Genomic DNA, 18409 nt, shown 5'->3' on the forward strand with positions numbered 1-18409 from the left:
ACTCCACCAAAAATCTAATCATCTGTTCTCTGGCCTGAGGCTGCCCTGTCCACCAAACTCTACAGAAAATCTGTTCCAAGGTTTCCCGAGATATCCTGCTGAGAGACAGACGGACAGACGGAGGAATGAAACTGTAATCTCTTCGGCGGGGGTACAAATTATCTCTGACGTTATCCTTGATTCCGAGGATCATTTATGAAGACCTGGGAAAAAAAAAATTAAATTATATCTTAGGGCTCTGTGCCTTGGATAATTTAAGAAATTGATCACAGAGTATTGGAGACATTAATATGGATTTCTCCCAGGTAGCTGTTTGACTTCCTCTTAAGTGAAAAATGTGGCTAAGGACCTTTGGTAAATGAGGCACTTTGTCTTTTCTTCCTTCACTGCTGTCTTAAGTTTTCCGGCCTTATTGCACAGTTTTAATTTAAGTTTTTCTTACAGAAATACACCAAAGGCGAAGAATAATAATGTTTGCTTCCGATGTTAAATACAATCCGTACAAGCCGTTTTTCTCGCATAAAATTTGATTAAAGCACATTTTTCTGCAAAGTATGATTCCACATAATATAACATAAAAATGCATTTTAAAGATTTTCATACTTGTGCTGCATCCTTCTCTATGTGAACTGCTCAAAAACCTAAAAGGCTTCTTGTGTTGTTCGAATACTGACCTTGCAACTTTCTCTTTTTTCTCTTAATGCTCCTTATTCATCATCTCTGTTTAAGATTTTGACATTTTTTTATTGCTTTTCCATGAAGCAAAAGGCAACAGCAGCATCTCTCACATGCTCCAGATTACGCCGCTACTTTTTCATAGTTTTCAGCTACAAACACAAAGGCAAACGTCTTGAGGCAGTTCTCACACTTCATGCTGCCTGATGCTGGAATTCAAAGACTCTCCACTCTTAAGAAACAGTCCAGTGGAACATGGCTGCGAACCAGTCAGCTACAATACAGTGTCTTCAAACATTGCCAGCAGGCTGAATCAATTGTACTTGTTTTAAAACTTTGGTTCATATTCAAAATAAAAAAAGATGACAGCATCTCCCTATGAGGCGAATCATCACTCCGCTTGCATCGAGATTACATGATCCGGTCCAGACGGGGAGATTCATGAATAAGTTGCTCCGAAAACAAAAATGGAAATACATATTGTCGCTCTTACTAATTTATCCATCTAGAATTATTTAGGTGTGAGCTGCGGAATTGTGGAGATATCAGATGTAGAAATCGCTGCCTTCTCTCAGAAACAACAGAACTAGATGACACTTGATTTGTGTTGCTCAAAGCGCCAAAAAATACATTCAGAAGACTCAATATCTCTTTATAGAAATCACAACACGGTTACTCAAAACAATCCTAATAGATTGATGTTAACTGTTTCATAGGAACTATTTTCTTTACATATGACTGTGCAGAAGGAGCAGCTAGCTTACCCAAGCTAACTAAGCGAGCTAACGTGACGTCCTGAAAAAGATCCCAGTCATTTTTACATCCCACGCTGCCACAAGGACAAACTCTTCATCCATGAGTTGATGCAGACATCCTTCAGCGCGGTGTTATGTTGCAGTTAGGAAATAGTTCCTCCATGAAACTGCTCACAATAAGATCTGTGGACTATCTTGAGTAACTTGGAAAACATCTAATTCGATTATATTTAAGAGAAGCCAGACGTCTCTACTGCTGGAACTAAGTGGCAACTACCACCCAAAAAAATTAGTTCAAATACAGGGACGGGTAAAAATATATATGTTTGATTTTGGGGCGAGTTGTCCCTTTAAAACCTGGATCTTCAATATAGGATACGGGCCCCCTAGCGGATCCTGAGAGTCACTGCAGCTGCCTAATAATTGTTTGATGATATTTTTAAAGTTTTATTTTAATGACAAAAAAACAACATTTAATTCACACAACATTGTTAGCAGTCTTTCCATGATTCCTCCTGCAATCATGTGAGCAAGCTAAGCTAACCATACGCTAACCTTGTTCTTACACTGCACTATAGGCCACCCTACATATTATTGGGGTTTTTTTTTACAATATACTGAATGTAGCAGGGGCAGGGTTCGTACACATTTTTCAAGGTCAAATTCAAGCACTTTTCAAGCACTTTTAAGGGTAATTTTCAAGATTTTCCAGCACCTTATTGCTGGGGTAAAGTACTTATCTACAGGAATATATATACTCATGATTTTATTCTTCACGTTTTATCACAATTATGTACATTATATTATGCTGTAAACATCTAAAATTATGTTACATAATAGCAAAAACTTCAGAAATTAATTATCCAGTCTGATCCCAATTTTGTGAAAGACACAGAGTTATAATGTCAAGCACTTTCAAGCACTTAAACTAAAATCCAAGCACTTTTCAGACCTTGAAAACACAACATTCAAATTCAAGCACTTTCAAGGATTTCAAGCACCCGTACGAACCCTGCAGGGGGCCTGTGCTCCATCTCTCTGTCAGCTAAGGGGTCCTTAGCCTGGAAAACATTGAGGACACTTTAAAACAAATCCTGGGGTAAACAAGTTGAGAAAGACTTCTGCAGAGTGTGAATCAGTCGAAGCAACATTCCCCCAGGGGCTCACACCAAAGCTAAATTCACACTTGCAACATCTGCGGGCTGTACTACAAGGCCAGAACCCACACACACACACACACGCGCACATTTTCACACAGTTTCACACAATCACACATTCTCCCAGAAAAGCCGATACACATATTTTACAACAGTAAATCCAAGCTGTGGCCTCCAGTTGAATCCCTGACAGTGGCCGCTGACCTTCTGTTCTCGTGTTTGACAAGATGACTGACTGAGGCTCTGCACTCTCTCCTCTTGAAACTAAGCCACAAACAGTCACCATGTCGCCCACAAAGCAGCACCACGGCATGTCATGACGGATTATTTTACTGCATCATCACTTCTCAGATTCCTCCCCGGCTCTTGACAGGAGATGAAGCTGACGGCTACGGTGCTTCCCCCCCCCCGTCCCCAGCCAGAACGCAAAAAGCACAACAGGCAATCATCTAATTGTGGCAAAATAACAACTCAGTTGATCTTTCAAGTTCCTGTTTGAATTATGAATCAAGCTGCTGAAATATAGATGAGCGCCTAAACAAGCGCAGCTAATTAATATGGGCGATTCAAGGAACGGGAAGGAGTGAAGCATGCAGAGCGGAGTTCACGAAGCGAGGGTTTGAATTCTGTCAAACACGGACTCACGTGTGGTCACACAGTTTTCATCTCGCTGAGGAGGGGGAGAGGTTCGGTGTCTCGCTCGAGGGCCCTTCAATCAGACTAATGGATGATGTTTTTGAATAAAATCCGGGCCTCTTTTTGATGTGGGATGATCGCTCTGAACACTCAGCTGCCATTTGGTCCAGTCACGAAAAGTTGCACGTACACAGATGCGTATTGTTCTCAGGGGGGGGTTAAAATAATATGATGTAATATGAGTCATTTGGGTGGACAAAGACTCCAGGGCCATGAATATGGGCCACTGTGATGGGGGCTTCGCTGAAGGGTCACGATATCCTCTGCAGGGCCTTCGTCTCAGTTTTCAACACTAGAACAAAGACAGGGGGCGAGAATGAATCATGTTGCATGACAAAATTCTATAATCCACCAAAAGTACATAATTCATTTAGGGAATTTTTGACAGCTGGCTAATTGATTTTTACCTTACTTTATTATTTTCCATGTGGAGTAGCCTAATCCCAGGGCTTTCTGAGGCTGTAACTAAGGATTACTCTCATTATTGATTAATCTGCCATTTATTTTCTTGATTATTTGATTAATTTTGGTCTATAATACATCAGAAAACAGTGACAAATATCCATTACAAGCACAAGGTGACATGTCAAATCTCTTGTTTAGTTTGATTGACAACCCATGACCTAAAAATCTTTAGTTTTTTGTAATGTGCGACCACAAAGAGCAGCAGATTCTAACAATTCTGAGATCCTGTAATGATCCAGAATTTGGCACTTCAGCCTCAAAAATGACCTTCGGGCAACTCGACCGGTTTAACACGTTTAAGTGTGTCTTGTGGAGTATGACTGCATGTGTCAAAAAAGTGGAATAAAGCCGTTTGTGGTTCCAGAGGAAGCTGCATGCAATCTGATAAACTGCCTGGCAACTACATAACCCACAATGCAACGTAGCCACTGAGTGACATTAGTTTTCCTCATGTGCAGAAGTACTCCCAAAGACTTGAAAACACACTTTATAATGTGGAATACTGGAGGAAGTATCCTTTAAATGATTAATGTAGGGATGTGACTAATGATCACTTTCATTCTCAATGAACTGATTAAGTGTTTGGGTTGTAAAATGTCAAAAATATATTCAGTTCACTGTCATACAGAAGTAAAGAAACCAGAAGATATTCACATTTAAGGTGTTGGAATCAGACAATGTTGGCTTTTTTTCCTTTATTTATGTTGCAGCATTTGTTTATCATATCATCAGTTTATAATATAAATGAATGAATAAACATAAAATGTTCTTTATGACACGGTGATGTTCGTCTCTTCTGTAGAAATTCAAGTGATGCTTTTGGAAGCAACACCGACAGATTTTGAGCTTCTGATGATTAATACAGTTCTGCAGCTCTGCAGTGGAGTTGAGAACAAAACACCGTCGACACAATAAAAACCCAAACAGCTTATTTCAGTTGCGGCTCTTTTTTAGCTCATCACATTTAAACCCGCACACAAACACACATAAAACTCCGAATATACATAGCGTGGAGCGTCGTGTGATGAATCGTAAAGATTACGGCTGGAATGGATGTGACTCATAAAAACTTTTCTCACAACCGCGGCTTTGCAGCTGAAAAGGCATTTTAAAGGTACAAGGCTTTACGCTCTATTAATATGCTCTGAGCTGCTCTGTTGCACAGCAGGTTGTTTGGTAATTTTATCTTCAAAGGCTGCACGGCAAAATATTTCTGTTGCAAAGGGAAACTGTGAAAGTGTTATTCCTTGCATCGAACAAATCTCTTTCATTTTACGGCTGTTAGCGTCTTCATATATTTTATGATTAAGAGGGGACGTATCGCTGTTGACTTATTCCGCTCTTGCGATGCTTTGTTTTCGTCGTTTCTGGGTGTCCGTGTCAACTCGACGCCGAGCCCGTTACAGCAGATGGATGTGATAGATGCTGAATAAGCGCGCTGTGGCTTGTTGCTCGTTCTCGCGGGGCTTCGGGGGGGAGATGAAGCGCTGTGTGGCACGCTCGCCCTCTCTCCAAAAAAGCACCTACGAGCCCTCGACTCCAAACTTTGCAACTGTAGACGGCAAAGTCATGATGCTGAGATATTCACTGGAGGATAGCAGCGTGAGTCATCCACAGCCCAATCTGCGCTACTCTACTGTAGGCCTACCTCTCCACCCCCGAGGCTGCCTATTAAGGGCCTGTGAAGCGCAGTGGACAGAATTTCAATGAGCAGACTCATTCTTATGTCTGTCCGTTCGTACGTACAAGGTGCACATACGCTGTAACGATTTGGCACTAAGCAGAAATGCTGAGACGCCTCTTTTCTCCGCTCATCTTCCTCTACCTCATCTGTCTTTCATTCACTCTCACCGGCCCGCTCTCTCTCTCTCTCTCTCTCTCTCTCTCTCGCTGCATTTTCTTTGCCCTGCCTTTTGTTCCTCGCTCTCCTTCGCTCTCTGTGGGCTCTTTTTCCCTTTTCTGCCATCCTTAGCAGTTTACAAAGAAGAGTGCCATGCACCAATCGGATGACTGGTCAGCCTTAGTCAACGTTGTCATTACTGGGACCCGACAGGCCTAATGTTGATTTATACACATCGCTGAGCTCCCAAACAGCGCTAAAAATAAAGCTTGCAATATCCCCGGGCCGCCCGGGGCAGATAATGTACTACTGCAAGCATGGCGGACCAAAGCATCTGACTTTCTAGGCAAGAAGGCACCACACAGTGTGTGTGTGTGTGTGTGTGCACATGTCATTACTGCGACCTCGACTGCACCAGTATCACATAATACTGCCTTCCAAAAGGATAACTGGAAAACATACCAACGGAATACAGATGTTGCTTTGCTTTGAGAATGAATATCTGGACGGCGGTGAGAGGATGCAGTGCTGCAGTTTGACGAGCGGTGAGTCAGAGTGCTGCATATGTGCAGTACAGTACAGCAGGCTGCCGTCAGTGCTGAGTCAAGGGGGGACGTCAAGTGTCAGCAGCGGGGTCACAGAGGCCCCGAAGTACGAGGCTTCTCGCTGAACAAGCACATCGGTCATGCCTCCAACTTTCGGCGATGTGCCGCGAAGGAGAAACTCCAGCTCATTAGACTTATATTAATTTTGGCCACGGTAGGAGAAAAATAAATAATAATCTACATTCAGAAATCAGGACTTTGCTTCGTTAAAAGGTAATCAGTATATTCTTTCTGCTCCATAGCACAAAGTTAGCTAAATATGTCTGCAGGGGGTTGATAGGTTTGTTGATCAATACCAATTACTCAACGATTACCTCACGGGGTGGTGAGACCTCTGGCTTTCAAAACTCAATATCCAGCGCGAGCAATTTAACGCGCTCGCGGTCTCGCCACCTCCCGCCACAACTGCTCCCCAAATAGCTCAAAGATGAAGTACCGTGCGGCCTGACGAGCAATCAGCGGTGAAAATGACAAGCGGCGGCGCCATTACAGCACTTTGCATCATGACACTAGCTCCGCAACAGACGTTCGTGTTGGATCTCGACTTTAATTAGGGATCTCGATTGTGAAAATGTGACTTTATTTGTGCCAATTACAGGCTACCGTCACTCAGGGGTGCTGGCGGAATCGGAGGCGGTGTCAGACTTGAGTAGGAGATAAGTTTTATCTGTGTCGCCGCAGTTAGAGCTGATTACTTAATGTCATTTTAATGATCACATTATAAAGGGTAGTTTTTTTTTTTTTTGTAATTACACTCGGTGTAATGTGGACTTTGACACGTTCATTTGACGCTTAAACGTCTGTTATACTGCGATTGTTGCTTCACTATTTATGACGACAGTTTGCTGAAGTCGTCGCCTGTCGGTTTTACGACACAACAGCCGACGAGAATCTACTATAAACTGAATAAATCATGACACGCGAAAAAACACTTTCAGTCAGCATTTTCCCTCTGTATTTTGTCTCATTTCTAGGTCAGTTTATTTGTATTTGAAGGCGTTGATCTGGGTCATAGATACAGCCTACTGATTCTGCACATCCTGAACAGCAGAACAAAGTCCTCCCTTACATGAAGTGATACCAGACCGGCATGATCCGAAGCAGACATCGAGTGACGCTGCCATTCTTCATCCTCTCACGATTCACGGCCAGAGGACAGATATGTCTTCACGTCTGAGTCATCTGTCACTACACTTTGTAATGTTGTGGCAAAGACATTTAATTATTTTCCCAAACAGTCAGCAAACTGTCGGATAGAATCAAAGTGTAGCTAATGTGAAACAGACATGTTCGTTTGGGAAACATTTTGGATCGAGTGTCCCCTCCTGTGACTCCTGGCTTCAATAACTGTCACATCGATTAATAGATTTAGATGTCAGCTAGTACATTTGTATGTATCTTTTTTATTTTAGATGTCAAAATTCACCTGATTTCATCTTCTTAGATGTGAATATTTTCTGGTTTCATTACTCTTCACTGACAGTAAAGTGAATATGTGGTATCAGGTGTGAAAAACCAAACAGGACATCTGAGGACGTCATCTTGAGTTCTGGGTAACGCTGATAGACATTTTCAGCATTTTCTGACACCTGTTAGACCTGATAATCATTAATAATCAGCAATAAAAAATAATCATTAGAGTACGTGCTAACATTAAATGAAGCTCTGTTGTGTAAACTAACAGGTCCATGCATGACGGCACACTTTTGGGTCTGTATGTGCGTATTTGTTAACTTTTGGCTGTGGAGCAGTGGTGGAATCAAATGTGTACGAGACTATACAATAAGTATAAATCTACCTTTAAAGTTGTCCACTTCTTACTTTACATTACCACTTTATCAAACGTCTGTGTGTAATGAGAGGAATCGCTTGTGGAGACGAAACAAAGAGAATTATTACTTCACTCTGCTGCTCTTTTGGCTTTTTAGTACAGTACATTCTTTCACCTGATGCCTTTTAGGATACTTCAACTCAGGTTATCTGTGCACTTAAAGGGATATTCCGGTGTAAATTTAATCCATGGTCTAAATCACCGTGAAACTGTGTTAGACTCCCTCTCGAGAGATCAAGTTAGCAGACCGCTAATTTACGGAGTTTTATCAACCTCAGAAATGACCGCACGACAACAATACACTGCAGTAAATGGATCCAAATATAAACCGCCACCAAAAAGCCACAAATAATGCTCAGAACAGCACCAAACTTCAGCAAGAGTACAAATAGGGTCTCAGCACATAGTCCGGGGCATCTAACCTCCGCTAGCTTAGCTGGATTTCAACTGAAAAGCTGACTAAATTTACCTCTCTTCTGCTGCAGCTTCCTGTTGACGGGAAGTCCCGACGAGTCGATTACTGAGTGCAGTAGAGTTCCGCAGCTCATGGATGAAAATGTATGATTATGACTCCATGGAAAAGCAATCAAAGTTCATATGTGTCTTACCTGCCAGTTTATAACAGTTATTATCGAGAGCGGACAGGGAAAAGAACGGAATTGAGCATTTCTAATCGCACTCGGTAATCGTCGCGTCGGGACTTCCCCGACCCGGAAGCTGATGGAGGAGAGTTGAAATCTGTTTTTAGCTTCACAATAGAAATCCAGCTAAGCTAGCGGAGGTTAGATGCCCCGGACTATGTGCTGAGACCCTATTTGTACTCTTGCTGAAGTTTGGTGCTGTTCTGAGCATTATTTGTGGCTTTTTGGTGGCGGTTTATATTTGGACCCATTTACTGCAGTCGTGCGGTCGTTTCTGAGGTTGATAAAACTCCGTAAATTAGCGGTCTGCTAACTTGATCTCTCGAGAGGGAGTCTAACACAGTTTCACGGTGTGTTAGACCATGGATTAAACTTACACCGGAATATCCCTTTAACTGCAGATCCGTGAATACATTCTCGGCCTCACTGTTTTGGTTTTATGGCCTGCAAATTCCACATTTATTGACCTTGTACTTCACTTTTATCATCTGTTCTAGCAAAACAAACCAAAAGGCTCTGACAGACCCGCTGTACGCTACCTGCTCAGCACTGAATGGCAGGCAAAGTTAGCAACTAGCTGGTGAACACAGTTGAGCTTACGGCAGCTAAAAAGTCCAGAAACATAACTCCAAAGAAATGCTTATGCCGCTTGGTGGCTGCATGATGTGTGAACAGTCAACTGTTTGCTAACTCATTAGCTCCAGCCATATTATAAGGGGGAAATATGTTAGAGGTGAAGCTTTTCAGCTTGCAATGGAGTTTTTCTGACCCCAAGTGGCGAGAACAATTAATTAATGCAGATTCCAATTACACCCCGAGATCACACTTGCTACCACTCAGATAAATTGCACAGCAAAGTCACAGTGCCCCCCCTAGAGTCGGTATGCATCCCTTTGCCCCGAGCGTTAATACCTACCTTCCATCAGCACTTTATCCTCCTCTTCAGTACCATCAGAACTGTACGCACCTCCCCTCCATATCACACTCCATTCCTGAGTACAATACGCTCTCTTCAGGGCTACTAATCAGTCTTCTGGAGTAAAAAAAAAAACCGCACTTCCCAATTACTATAACAGCACGTACAGGACCAGCTGCCACTACAGTGCCAAACACATGTAAGCTGATGTGTTTTTCTACCTATGTCTACAAGTGTGTGTCGTCTGTGTGTAGACTGAGAGCATTACATGTGTAAAAACAAAAAAAAAAAAAAGAAAAGAAAAGAATAAAGAACTGCCTTTGATCCCTTTTTGATTTCACCTGCTACAATGAATCCACTTCAACCATGAAGGAGAGACGAGAAGAGGGGAGGATGAGGGTAAAGGTGTGTGTGCGTTTGTGTGTATACGGACATGTGTGTATGTGTGTGTGACAGAGAAGGAGAGAGAGTGGGAGAGATGGAAAGAGAGAGAGAGAGAGTATCTCACCTATCAGATCATTCACCCAGCCCTCACGCGGCGCGTCCCGGGTTCCCCATTGCTCACCCAAAGCGTCCACACGGCGTCACTGTTGCTGCGCTGCTAGCGCCTTGAATCCGCCCCCAACTCCACCACACAGGAAACAAGGTTACTGCCCAAGAGATGTCACTTCCGAAACACCCACTCCCGCTCGCTTGCTCGCGCTCGCTCCCTCACGCCCCCAGCCTATTGCCATGACAACCGAGAAAAGAATAGAATATAAGTGAGTGTTAAAGAGACAGAGGGATCAGAGAGAGAAAGAGAGGGATGGAGAGAGAGGAGGCAGAGAGGGGAGGACAGAGAGGGAATCTGGGGAAGAGCGAGGAAGAAGAGGAGGAGAGGAGGAGAATGGACAGAGGGAGAGAGAGAGAGAGGTGAATGAGTGGGCGGGGAAAGGATGGATGACAGAGGAGAGGATGAGAGGTTGAGAGAGCGAGAGTAAGAGAGAGAGAGAGAGAGAGGGAGAGAGAGAGAGGAGGCATGTGGTGGGATGTGATCGGGGGGGGGGAAAGGGAAGAGGAGAGAGATGCTGTGGACGCCGTGAAGAAGAAGAAGAGAGAAATGAAGTGACGAGAGACAGAGAGAGGGAAAGAAGGGAAGGAAGGGAGGAAGGAAGGAGGACACTTTTTTGGGAATAGGGAGCCCACATCTTGTTCCCATAGCAACACAGCCATCCATGAAATACTGACTTGTACCTCCCTCTCACTCTCGTACTCCCTCTGTTTCTGTCTCTCCATCCCTCCCCCTCTCCTTTCTCTCTTTCCATCTCTAACTATATATACACACACACCGTGAGCGTAAGTTGGCACTGAGTACGTATGCAGTAATCCAAAGCTCTGCAACATTGTCAAACAGATCAAAAGGTACCAAATATACCATCGATGTATCGCTGTGCAGGAATTAATCTGTGTTTTAACACTCACAGGAGCCGTTATCTTGGATCGGTTCCATTTTTTTTTTTTTTCCCCTTCTCTTAATACAATTCTCACACGCCATATGTACTGCGTGTACATTAGGAGTGTGTTTGATCGCTGCAAACACTCCTCCTCTCCATACTGGCTGTGAAGTGATCTGCTCCCAAAGAAACTACACTGCAAAGGCAAGGAACAAAAAACTGCGTTTGCACCCAAAGTACCCTGAACTTTTAAGTCCCAGGAACAACTTTTTCAAGGAACCACGAGGTTCCTTTCAGCCCATTGTTTGCGTCATTTCGGCGCCCCCCTTCTACAACAAAGACCATCGTCGATCCATTAACCGTATGCTTTCTCCTATATCTCCATGTCGATATGGCGAAAACACAACGAACGGAAAAGAAACCGGTTTACAGCTTTTCAAAATGGTGGCTGACATAAAATGCTACAAGTACTCAACCAATCGGACCCTGAGGCTCCACCCCCAAAGTTCCTGTACTCTTGGAAAGTACTAATATGTGCGTAATAATAATAATAATGTCTTTGCAACTTGATTTAGACCCTGGACACCGTGCTTAGAAACACAGCTAACACATTTCATACAAAAGCTTGCTGTCACAGAGAGAGGCAAGACACGCTAACTCACACAAACGTAGCGCACACTTTAGGAGCGTCTTATCAGAGAAACTCATCACAAAAAGTGGTGGAAGGAGTTGAGTGAAGTTTAAAAAAAGAGAGTTCAGTTCAGACATGTGTTTTTACATTTGCAGACTCGACTAAAGCTGCGCGAAGCAGGTACGACTGTCATCTTCAGGAAGTTATGAAAACTGCCCGAGGTGGTTTCACAGAAGCATATTGACAACTTAAAGGGAAAGCCCGCTGATTTTTGCAAATCAAAGTCTAGTCATAGTTCTTGGGGAGGAGTACTGCACATGTGAAAAAAGTTGTAAAAAGTCTCTAGCAGCCACAGAGGGAGCTGCGAGGGTGGCGTGAGTCAGTGGCTAGTGTCTTGAGGCATTAGCTGCTAGCATAGCACAACCAACACCTGGAGTACATGTGACAGCGCTGCTCTCCTGTGGTTCAGGAAACACTGTCCGAGGAAACACAAAGAGGACATCCGGCGAATAAAAATACAGCGACATGATTTGGTGAATTAAGAGTGCTGAAACCCCCATTTTAAGCTTCAAATGAACTTTAAACCCGCAGCGATACACTTTGTCTCCCCCTCCTGGCAGTGACAGTAATTACACAAACACTGTCTACGTGCTCATGACGACATACAGCAGGCACCGCGGCACTGTTTGCTGTGGCCGCTACAGTCGCTCCTGATGTAAAACACACTGCGAGAAAGTCGCCGCAGACTCCAGATATTAAAACTCCAGCATAGCATAATGCGAAATGTTAATCTGGTTTTGGGCTTAATCAGCATTCTGTAAACTCATTTGGCAAGGACAAGGAATATAATTGATGTTCATCTACATGTAAGAAGTCCCACTCTGCTGCTTTAAGAGCAACTTTGGCACGGAAATTAAAAAGAGTCCTGCTTCAAAAGCTTCAAAAGAGAGGAGGGGTGATTACAGCTACAGCTTATCTATAGCAGGTGAATGTTGTGTTAATGTTAGACTTCTGAGCACATCTTTAAACAGTAAAGAAAAACTCCGCTGTGTGCAGATATACTGTAGATGTCAGCTCCACGATGAGCTGACCTCGAGATGAGAAATAAAAAAAAAAATGCAATATTCCCGAGGGGGAGGGAGGAGTCGATGTGGCCATCACCCCGCCATGAATCCCAATGAAGTCCAACTTTTGACACTAACTCCTGGCAGCCTTCTCTCAAACCCCCACCTCCCCCTTTTCCCATCCATCTCTCCCCTCCTCCTCCTCCTGCCCATCTGTTTCTCAGCCCCCCCACACCTTCGCTCTCTGGCTCCCTCTCTGGCCTCTTCCTCCTGGATGTTGCCTTCTCTCTCATCCCCCCCGTAAACCTTTTTTTACCTCATCTCCATCTCTGTTCCTCCCGTCTCCTCCCTTTTGTATTTAAGCTGTCACTCTCTTCCCTTTCATCCTCAGTTTTCCTCTATGCGGGATTAAAAAAAAATAAATAATAATCTGTCCTAGAATCACATTTTTACCATTCACCTCTCTCCTGTTCCCTCTCACTCCTCCATCTTCTCTCACACTCTGTTCTTCTATTTTTGTTTCCCAGATCTCTGTGATGTTCTCTCTGCCTCTCCAAAATCTAAATTCAAATGCATCTCTACCTGACATGTAAGCGCGATCTCTTGTTTTTTCTCTCGTACATGCGGCCTTTCCCTTTCTCTCCTGATCTCCAAAATCCTCGTTAGAACATCAAACCAACATTGGCGAAGACAAAAACCACACAGGCACGCGTGTTAGGACTAACAGATTGCTAATAATAACCACACAATAAATTCACAATAAAAAACAAATGACTCCATCTGCTGCAATCTCAACTTTTGTGTCTGGTACTTTGGTGATCATCCGTGTTCATCACTCGCGTGGAACGGGCCAGCAGTAGCGCAAACGGCCTCAAGATGTCCCTGTCATTCATTTGCATTTACTTGCACGAACCTCAATGCACACTCGCTTGAAACCTCTGAGGAGACTTGGACCGTACTGCCCGCAACGAGACAGAAAACAGAGCAAACGACACATTGAAACAGTTTGATTTCATTGTTTAAATGTCCCAAAGGCCGTGAGGGGCACGGAGAGGAGACTGTTTATCTCCTGCATCTCAATGTGGTGAGGATTTCCCCCCCCCAAAGATTCTGAATGGACTGGACTCAAGTAAATAGCGATGAATGACAGGAACAGCTTGAGACCATTCAGGCTCCGGCCAATAGCAAAGTTGCGTTCGCCTGTTATAGCTGTGCAGCAGCCGCCTCTCACAGCCTCCCTCTCCACCGCTCTCTCGCTCGCTCTCAGTCTCCCACTCGCTTTACACTCACTCCCACAACTCTCTCTCCCTCTCTCTGCTTCTCTCTCTTTAATTTTTTTTTTTTTTCTTCGCTCGCACTCTCTCCCTCATTCTCTGTTTCTCTCCTTCACTTACCTAATGTCTTTTAACCGTACCGCTCTCGCTCTTGCGATGTCTCTGCGGAAATGTCAGGCAAATCTTTTTCACGCAAACTTTTTAAAATGTCACAGATATGAAAATGTGCGAATAATTCCATCAAGTTTTTTTTTTTTTTTCAGGCCGAAGCACATCCTGTAGTTCCTGTGGGAAAAACAATTATTGTCGTTATCGTCGCAGTATTTCATTCGTCACAGTTTCCGATGTGTCGCCTTCAAAATTACTCATTCGTCCGCCCAACAGTCCAAAACCCAAAGACTCTCAATTTGCTCTCATGAATTACAAAAAAAAAAAGCAGCAAGTCCTTACATTTAAAAAGCTGGAACTATAAACTATAATCTTGAACTATAAATCAATCGACAAAACACTTAATCGAAGCTGTAGCCCGAAATAACATAAGGAAAGAAGAATATTCCCCATCAGAACGTATTTCTCTCTGCCAAAGACACAAATACGTGCCATAACAATACAATAATGTAAGCGCTGGTGTTCATAAAATTCAAAATAAGATGCCTCATTCATGGAGGAAGCATCAGATATTTTGGTAAGGTCACGGTGAGCAGGTATGTGAAGACTTCAGAGTGTCCAGGCTGCCTTTGTGCTGCTGTGCGCCCACGCCGAACACACACACACACACCGCGGATTGTTTCTTGCCAAGTCTATGTCGTAATCAGGTCATCATTCACATCACTCTTCTTTATCTTTCACTTCCATAGGAAACATGGATCGATGTGCACAACCTCGATCATTTTTGCCGACCTCCATATTGCCCGTTGTGTGTTTGTTTACATCCGACTGTCATCAGCACCGAAGCCAACATGATGCCAGAATGACTCGCAGGGTTTTCTTTTTCATTCTATCTTTTTCGTTGTATATTTTGTTTTGTTTTTCCCACATCTTATTGATTGGTTTTGGTACTGTGGATTTATTTCAGGTTTTATCTCTTCAGGATGCTTTCATATTTTTTCCACTTTCCAATAACAATGTCTGAATGTTCAGCCCAGTCGCCAGGATATGATGTCAGCAGTTAACGTTTGCCGCAAACCGCAGATACAGCCGAGGGTTGACATTTGTAGCAAACACAGCATATCACGTTCACATTAAATGCTTATTACCTGACATTCACATCAGGAGATGGAGGGGACAGAGGTGGCATTGTTACAGCCGACGAGGCTGCAAAACGGCCGACCGCGGTTCAGACACACCACTGGATATTTTTAAGGGCACTTTAAAACCGTTGACCATTTTTGTCACGTCAAAAGTAAGTGTTTTTTAAAGGGACCTGCGGACGTTTTCCAGCGGTTTCTGTTTTCCATGAGTCAGACCATCTCCATCAGTGATCATGGCACCCAAAAACAGGTATTTTCAAGCCAAACCATGAAGTTTTCCGAACCCTAACCAAGTGTTTTTTTGTGCCTAAACCCAAGCGGGGCATACGCACAGCGCTGTGACAAGAGAGAAAAAGAAAATTTGAACTTAACGGGCGTAAAGTTGCAACATAAAGAAACGCCCAGTTTTAACTCATCTGTGGTTTTTGCAGAAATGTTCTTTGCCAACATTTATTCGGGCGATTGGGTTGTAATATTCTTAAGAAATGAAAGTTGATTGCAAGGGTGTACTTATCATTGAATTAGATGGCTTAAAGTTATCTTAAAATAACAATAATACTGTTTATTATAAGTATTTCTGAGGCAATACATCATCCAACAAAAAGTAGGCCTGGCTATCCTCGTCTTTGCTGGTTGGATTGCACCTCAGCTGAGTCTCTCTCTAATCCACTCCCTCCCTCTCACGCCCTGTGATTTTTGCTCTCCGACTCTCTCACTCTGCTGTTCTCTCCCCATAACTCCCCAGTCCACCATCTTTTTATCTCTCTGACTTCAGATCTCTCCTGCATTTTGCTCTAAACAGTCCGACAGACTACACAGGAAACTCTCCAGGTTGCTCTGTAAGGCCCTTTTCACTCCGGGTGTGAATAAATAAACACTATGTGGGGAAAAAGAGATGCTGGACATCTCTCTCTCTGCTGCTGCTGCTGCTGCTGCTTCATTCAGAGGTGCAGTCCTGCCTCTCAACCTGGCTGTGAAGGTGATATTCGGTGTGCTGTGAGGAGAAAATAAAGATGAATGGGGAGCACGGAGAGCTCTGCACGCTCACATGGACTTACAAGAATATATCAAGTAATACCACATAACGGTGAGAAGCTTCAAATTCTTTTGAATTCATTACAACTAGCACCTGCTGGAAAAGACAGGATCTATAATACAACTAATATAACACCACCTACATCAAGTAAGCGCCCCAAAGTCCAGTTGAATCCCCCTAAAACAACGTAAACACTCAATCTGAAGCGTTGGTTTTGGTTGTATCAACATTCCTCAGAGGCAGAGCTGCACTGGAGGCCACAACACTCAGCGCAGCCAACGCGCCACAGTTTGGCGACCAAACACAAGACTGATGCCAGTTCAAAAAGCCAAAGCACAAGAGAGGAAGACACAAATCACAACAAGGCCTGCGAAGGGCCAGTATAATATCCAAACTGATTACAAGCGATCATGTCCACCGACAACAGATATTTGGATAGTTTAGTCAAGATTTGGAATAACCAGTGATAGGATGTGAGGTACAATTTACTCAAGTGCTGTACTGTAAGTATAATTCTATGATACTTGTACTTTACTTGAGTATTTTCATTTTCTGCTACTTTATACTTCCACTCCACTTAATGTTTCACAAAACTATTGTACTTTTTCACTCCCAAACTAGATTTAATCAATAACTTAACGAAGTCACTTTGCAGATTCCGACTATTAATACAAAATAAAAATCTACAATTGTGAACAAATTATGATGTTTTATCATAGACTTAGCTCACCAACTGTATATAAAACAAATTAAAATGAACTGCAACTGCACCAGCTGCAACATTAAAATGATCCAGCAATACAATATAAATATATATTATTCTGAAATGGGCCATTCTGGATTCTTACTTTTGGTACTTATTATTAATATTAAAATAATAAATAAATAATAGAATAAAAATGAGCCAGGCACACAATCAGTCAGTTTCAAATGCATACTATGTTTGATTCTCTGATTGCCACTTTTCATGAAGATTGAACACAATCCAGTTTACAGTGTGAAACTGAAGACTGTGTACTTAAACAAAGACCCAGACCTCATTAACACTGTAGTCTATTCAGACCTTGAAATGTCATTATTATGGTAATACAGCTGTTAAACATTCGAATCCGGAACAACCTCGTTCTGTGCGTCAGTCGCTCTCAACAAGTAACACCTATTTGCCTGATTGAAGTCCCTCAAGCAGGTCAAAATAACTTTTCTTGCTGCTGACGTCTGGAGGTGCCATGAAGCTCTTAGCAGACATCGAGGAAGCAGAAACTATTGATGTATGTCAGGGAGAGGGTTTATAGATGCCCCTGTCCTCTAGTTAAACTGCTGCTGGTTCTCTTCGGCTTCTCACCTAATATCATTGAGCCATTACTTACGCTGGGCTCGCCTTGGACAAGACCAACATGGTACAGTAAGCCAATATGTTATCTCCTCCCATGGTAATTGAATTTATGGTGCCAGTTATTCTAAACCCTCCTATCATTAAAGCGTCAGGGTGCCGTGGTGCACTGAGCACCAACCACGAATGCTGATAACGTAAGAACTCTAATCTTTCTCCTCTAGTGAGCGCAGCTACAGATGGAGCACCATAACATCACCAAAAGTGGCCTTTCAGTATGTGGCTGTACATTAATCTGCTCTCTGCACTTTCTGTCACTGTGTCATGAAAATAAACCACAATTTGTGTCCTGAGGTGCTCTGATCAGCCTATAATATGTACTTAATAATTAGAAATAAGCCATATTGGCAAGAATCTTCAACTCATGGTATCGACAAAGGCTAGGTGCTAGCTTGTGATCAGGAAGGGACTGCCTCACGCCGCTTGCATCGTTTTAGGAATACACTAGATGTTATTCAGTGGTGGGACAGGTCGTTCAAACCATGAGTCCTAAACTTAGAGTTTCAAGTCCAAACCAAGTCATAAATAAGTACATCAATGGCGCCCACACGCTTCAGAGTTTGCCAGGTGTACATGAACAGGAGTCCCTGTCCATGTGTTCGTGACACTAACTCTAGTCTAAGTCTTGAATCTTTAGTTATGCATCAGATGCATCACGTGTAATGCTTTATCCTCTTCGGTAAAACACATTTTCTGAGGCAGGACATTGACCTTAACGAAGCTGAACTACAACTGTGTTAGCCTCGCGGT

General features: G+C 43.1%; 1 protein-coding gene across 13 annotated transcripts in view; it reads right to left on the bottom strand.

Annotated features, from left to right (window-relative positions):
* Positions 1-18409, bottom strand: part of syngap1b (synaptic Ras GTPase activating protein 1b) — a 169968-nt gene that overhangs the window by 128290 nt on the left and 23269 nt on the right. Inside the window, exons 2-3 of one of the 13 annotated variants that reach the window (XM_030393284.1) lie at positions 10090-10305; positions 9582-9698 (exon numbers count right to left, since the gene is read on the bottom strand). The exons of the other annotated variants lie outside the window; for them this stretch is intronic. Coding sequence (XP_030249144.1) covers positions 9582-9588 — 7 coding nt within the window. The 5' untranslated portion in view covers positions 9589-9698; positions 10090-10305. The remainder of the gene's footprint in view (positions 1-9581; positions 9699-10089; positions 10306-18409) is intronic. 13 annotated transcript variants of the gene reach the window in all.

The sequence above is a fragment of the Sparus aurata genome, chromosome 17 (assembly GCF_900880675.1).
Source record: "Sparus aurata chromosome 17, fSpaAur1.1, whole genome shotgun sequence".
NCBI lineage: Eukaryota > Metazoa > Chordata > Actinopteri > Spariformes > Sparidae > Sparus > Sparus aurata.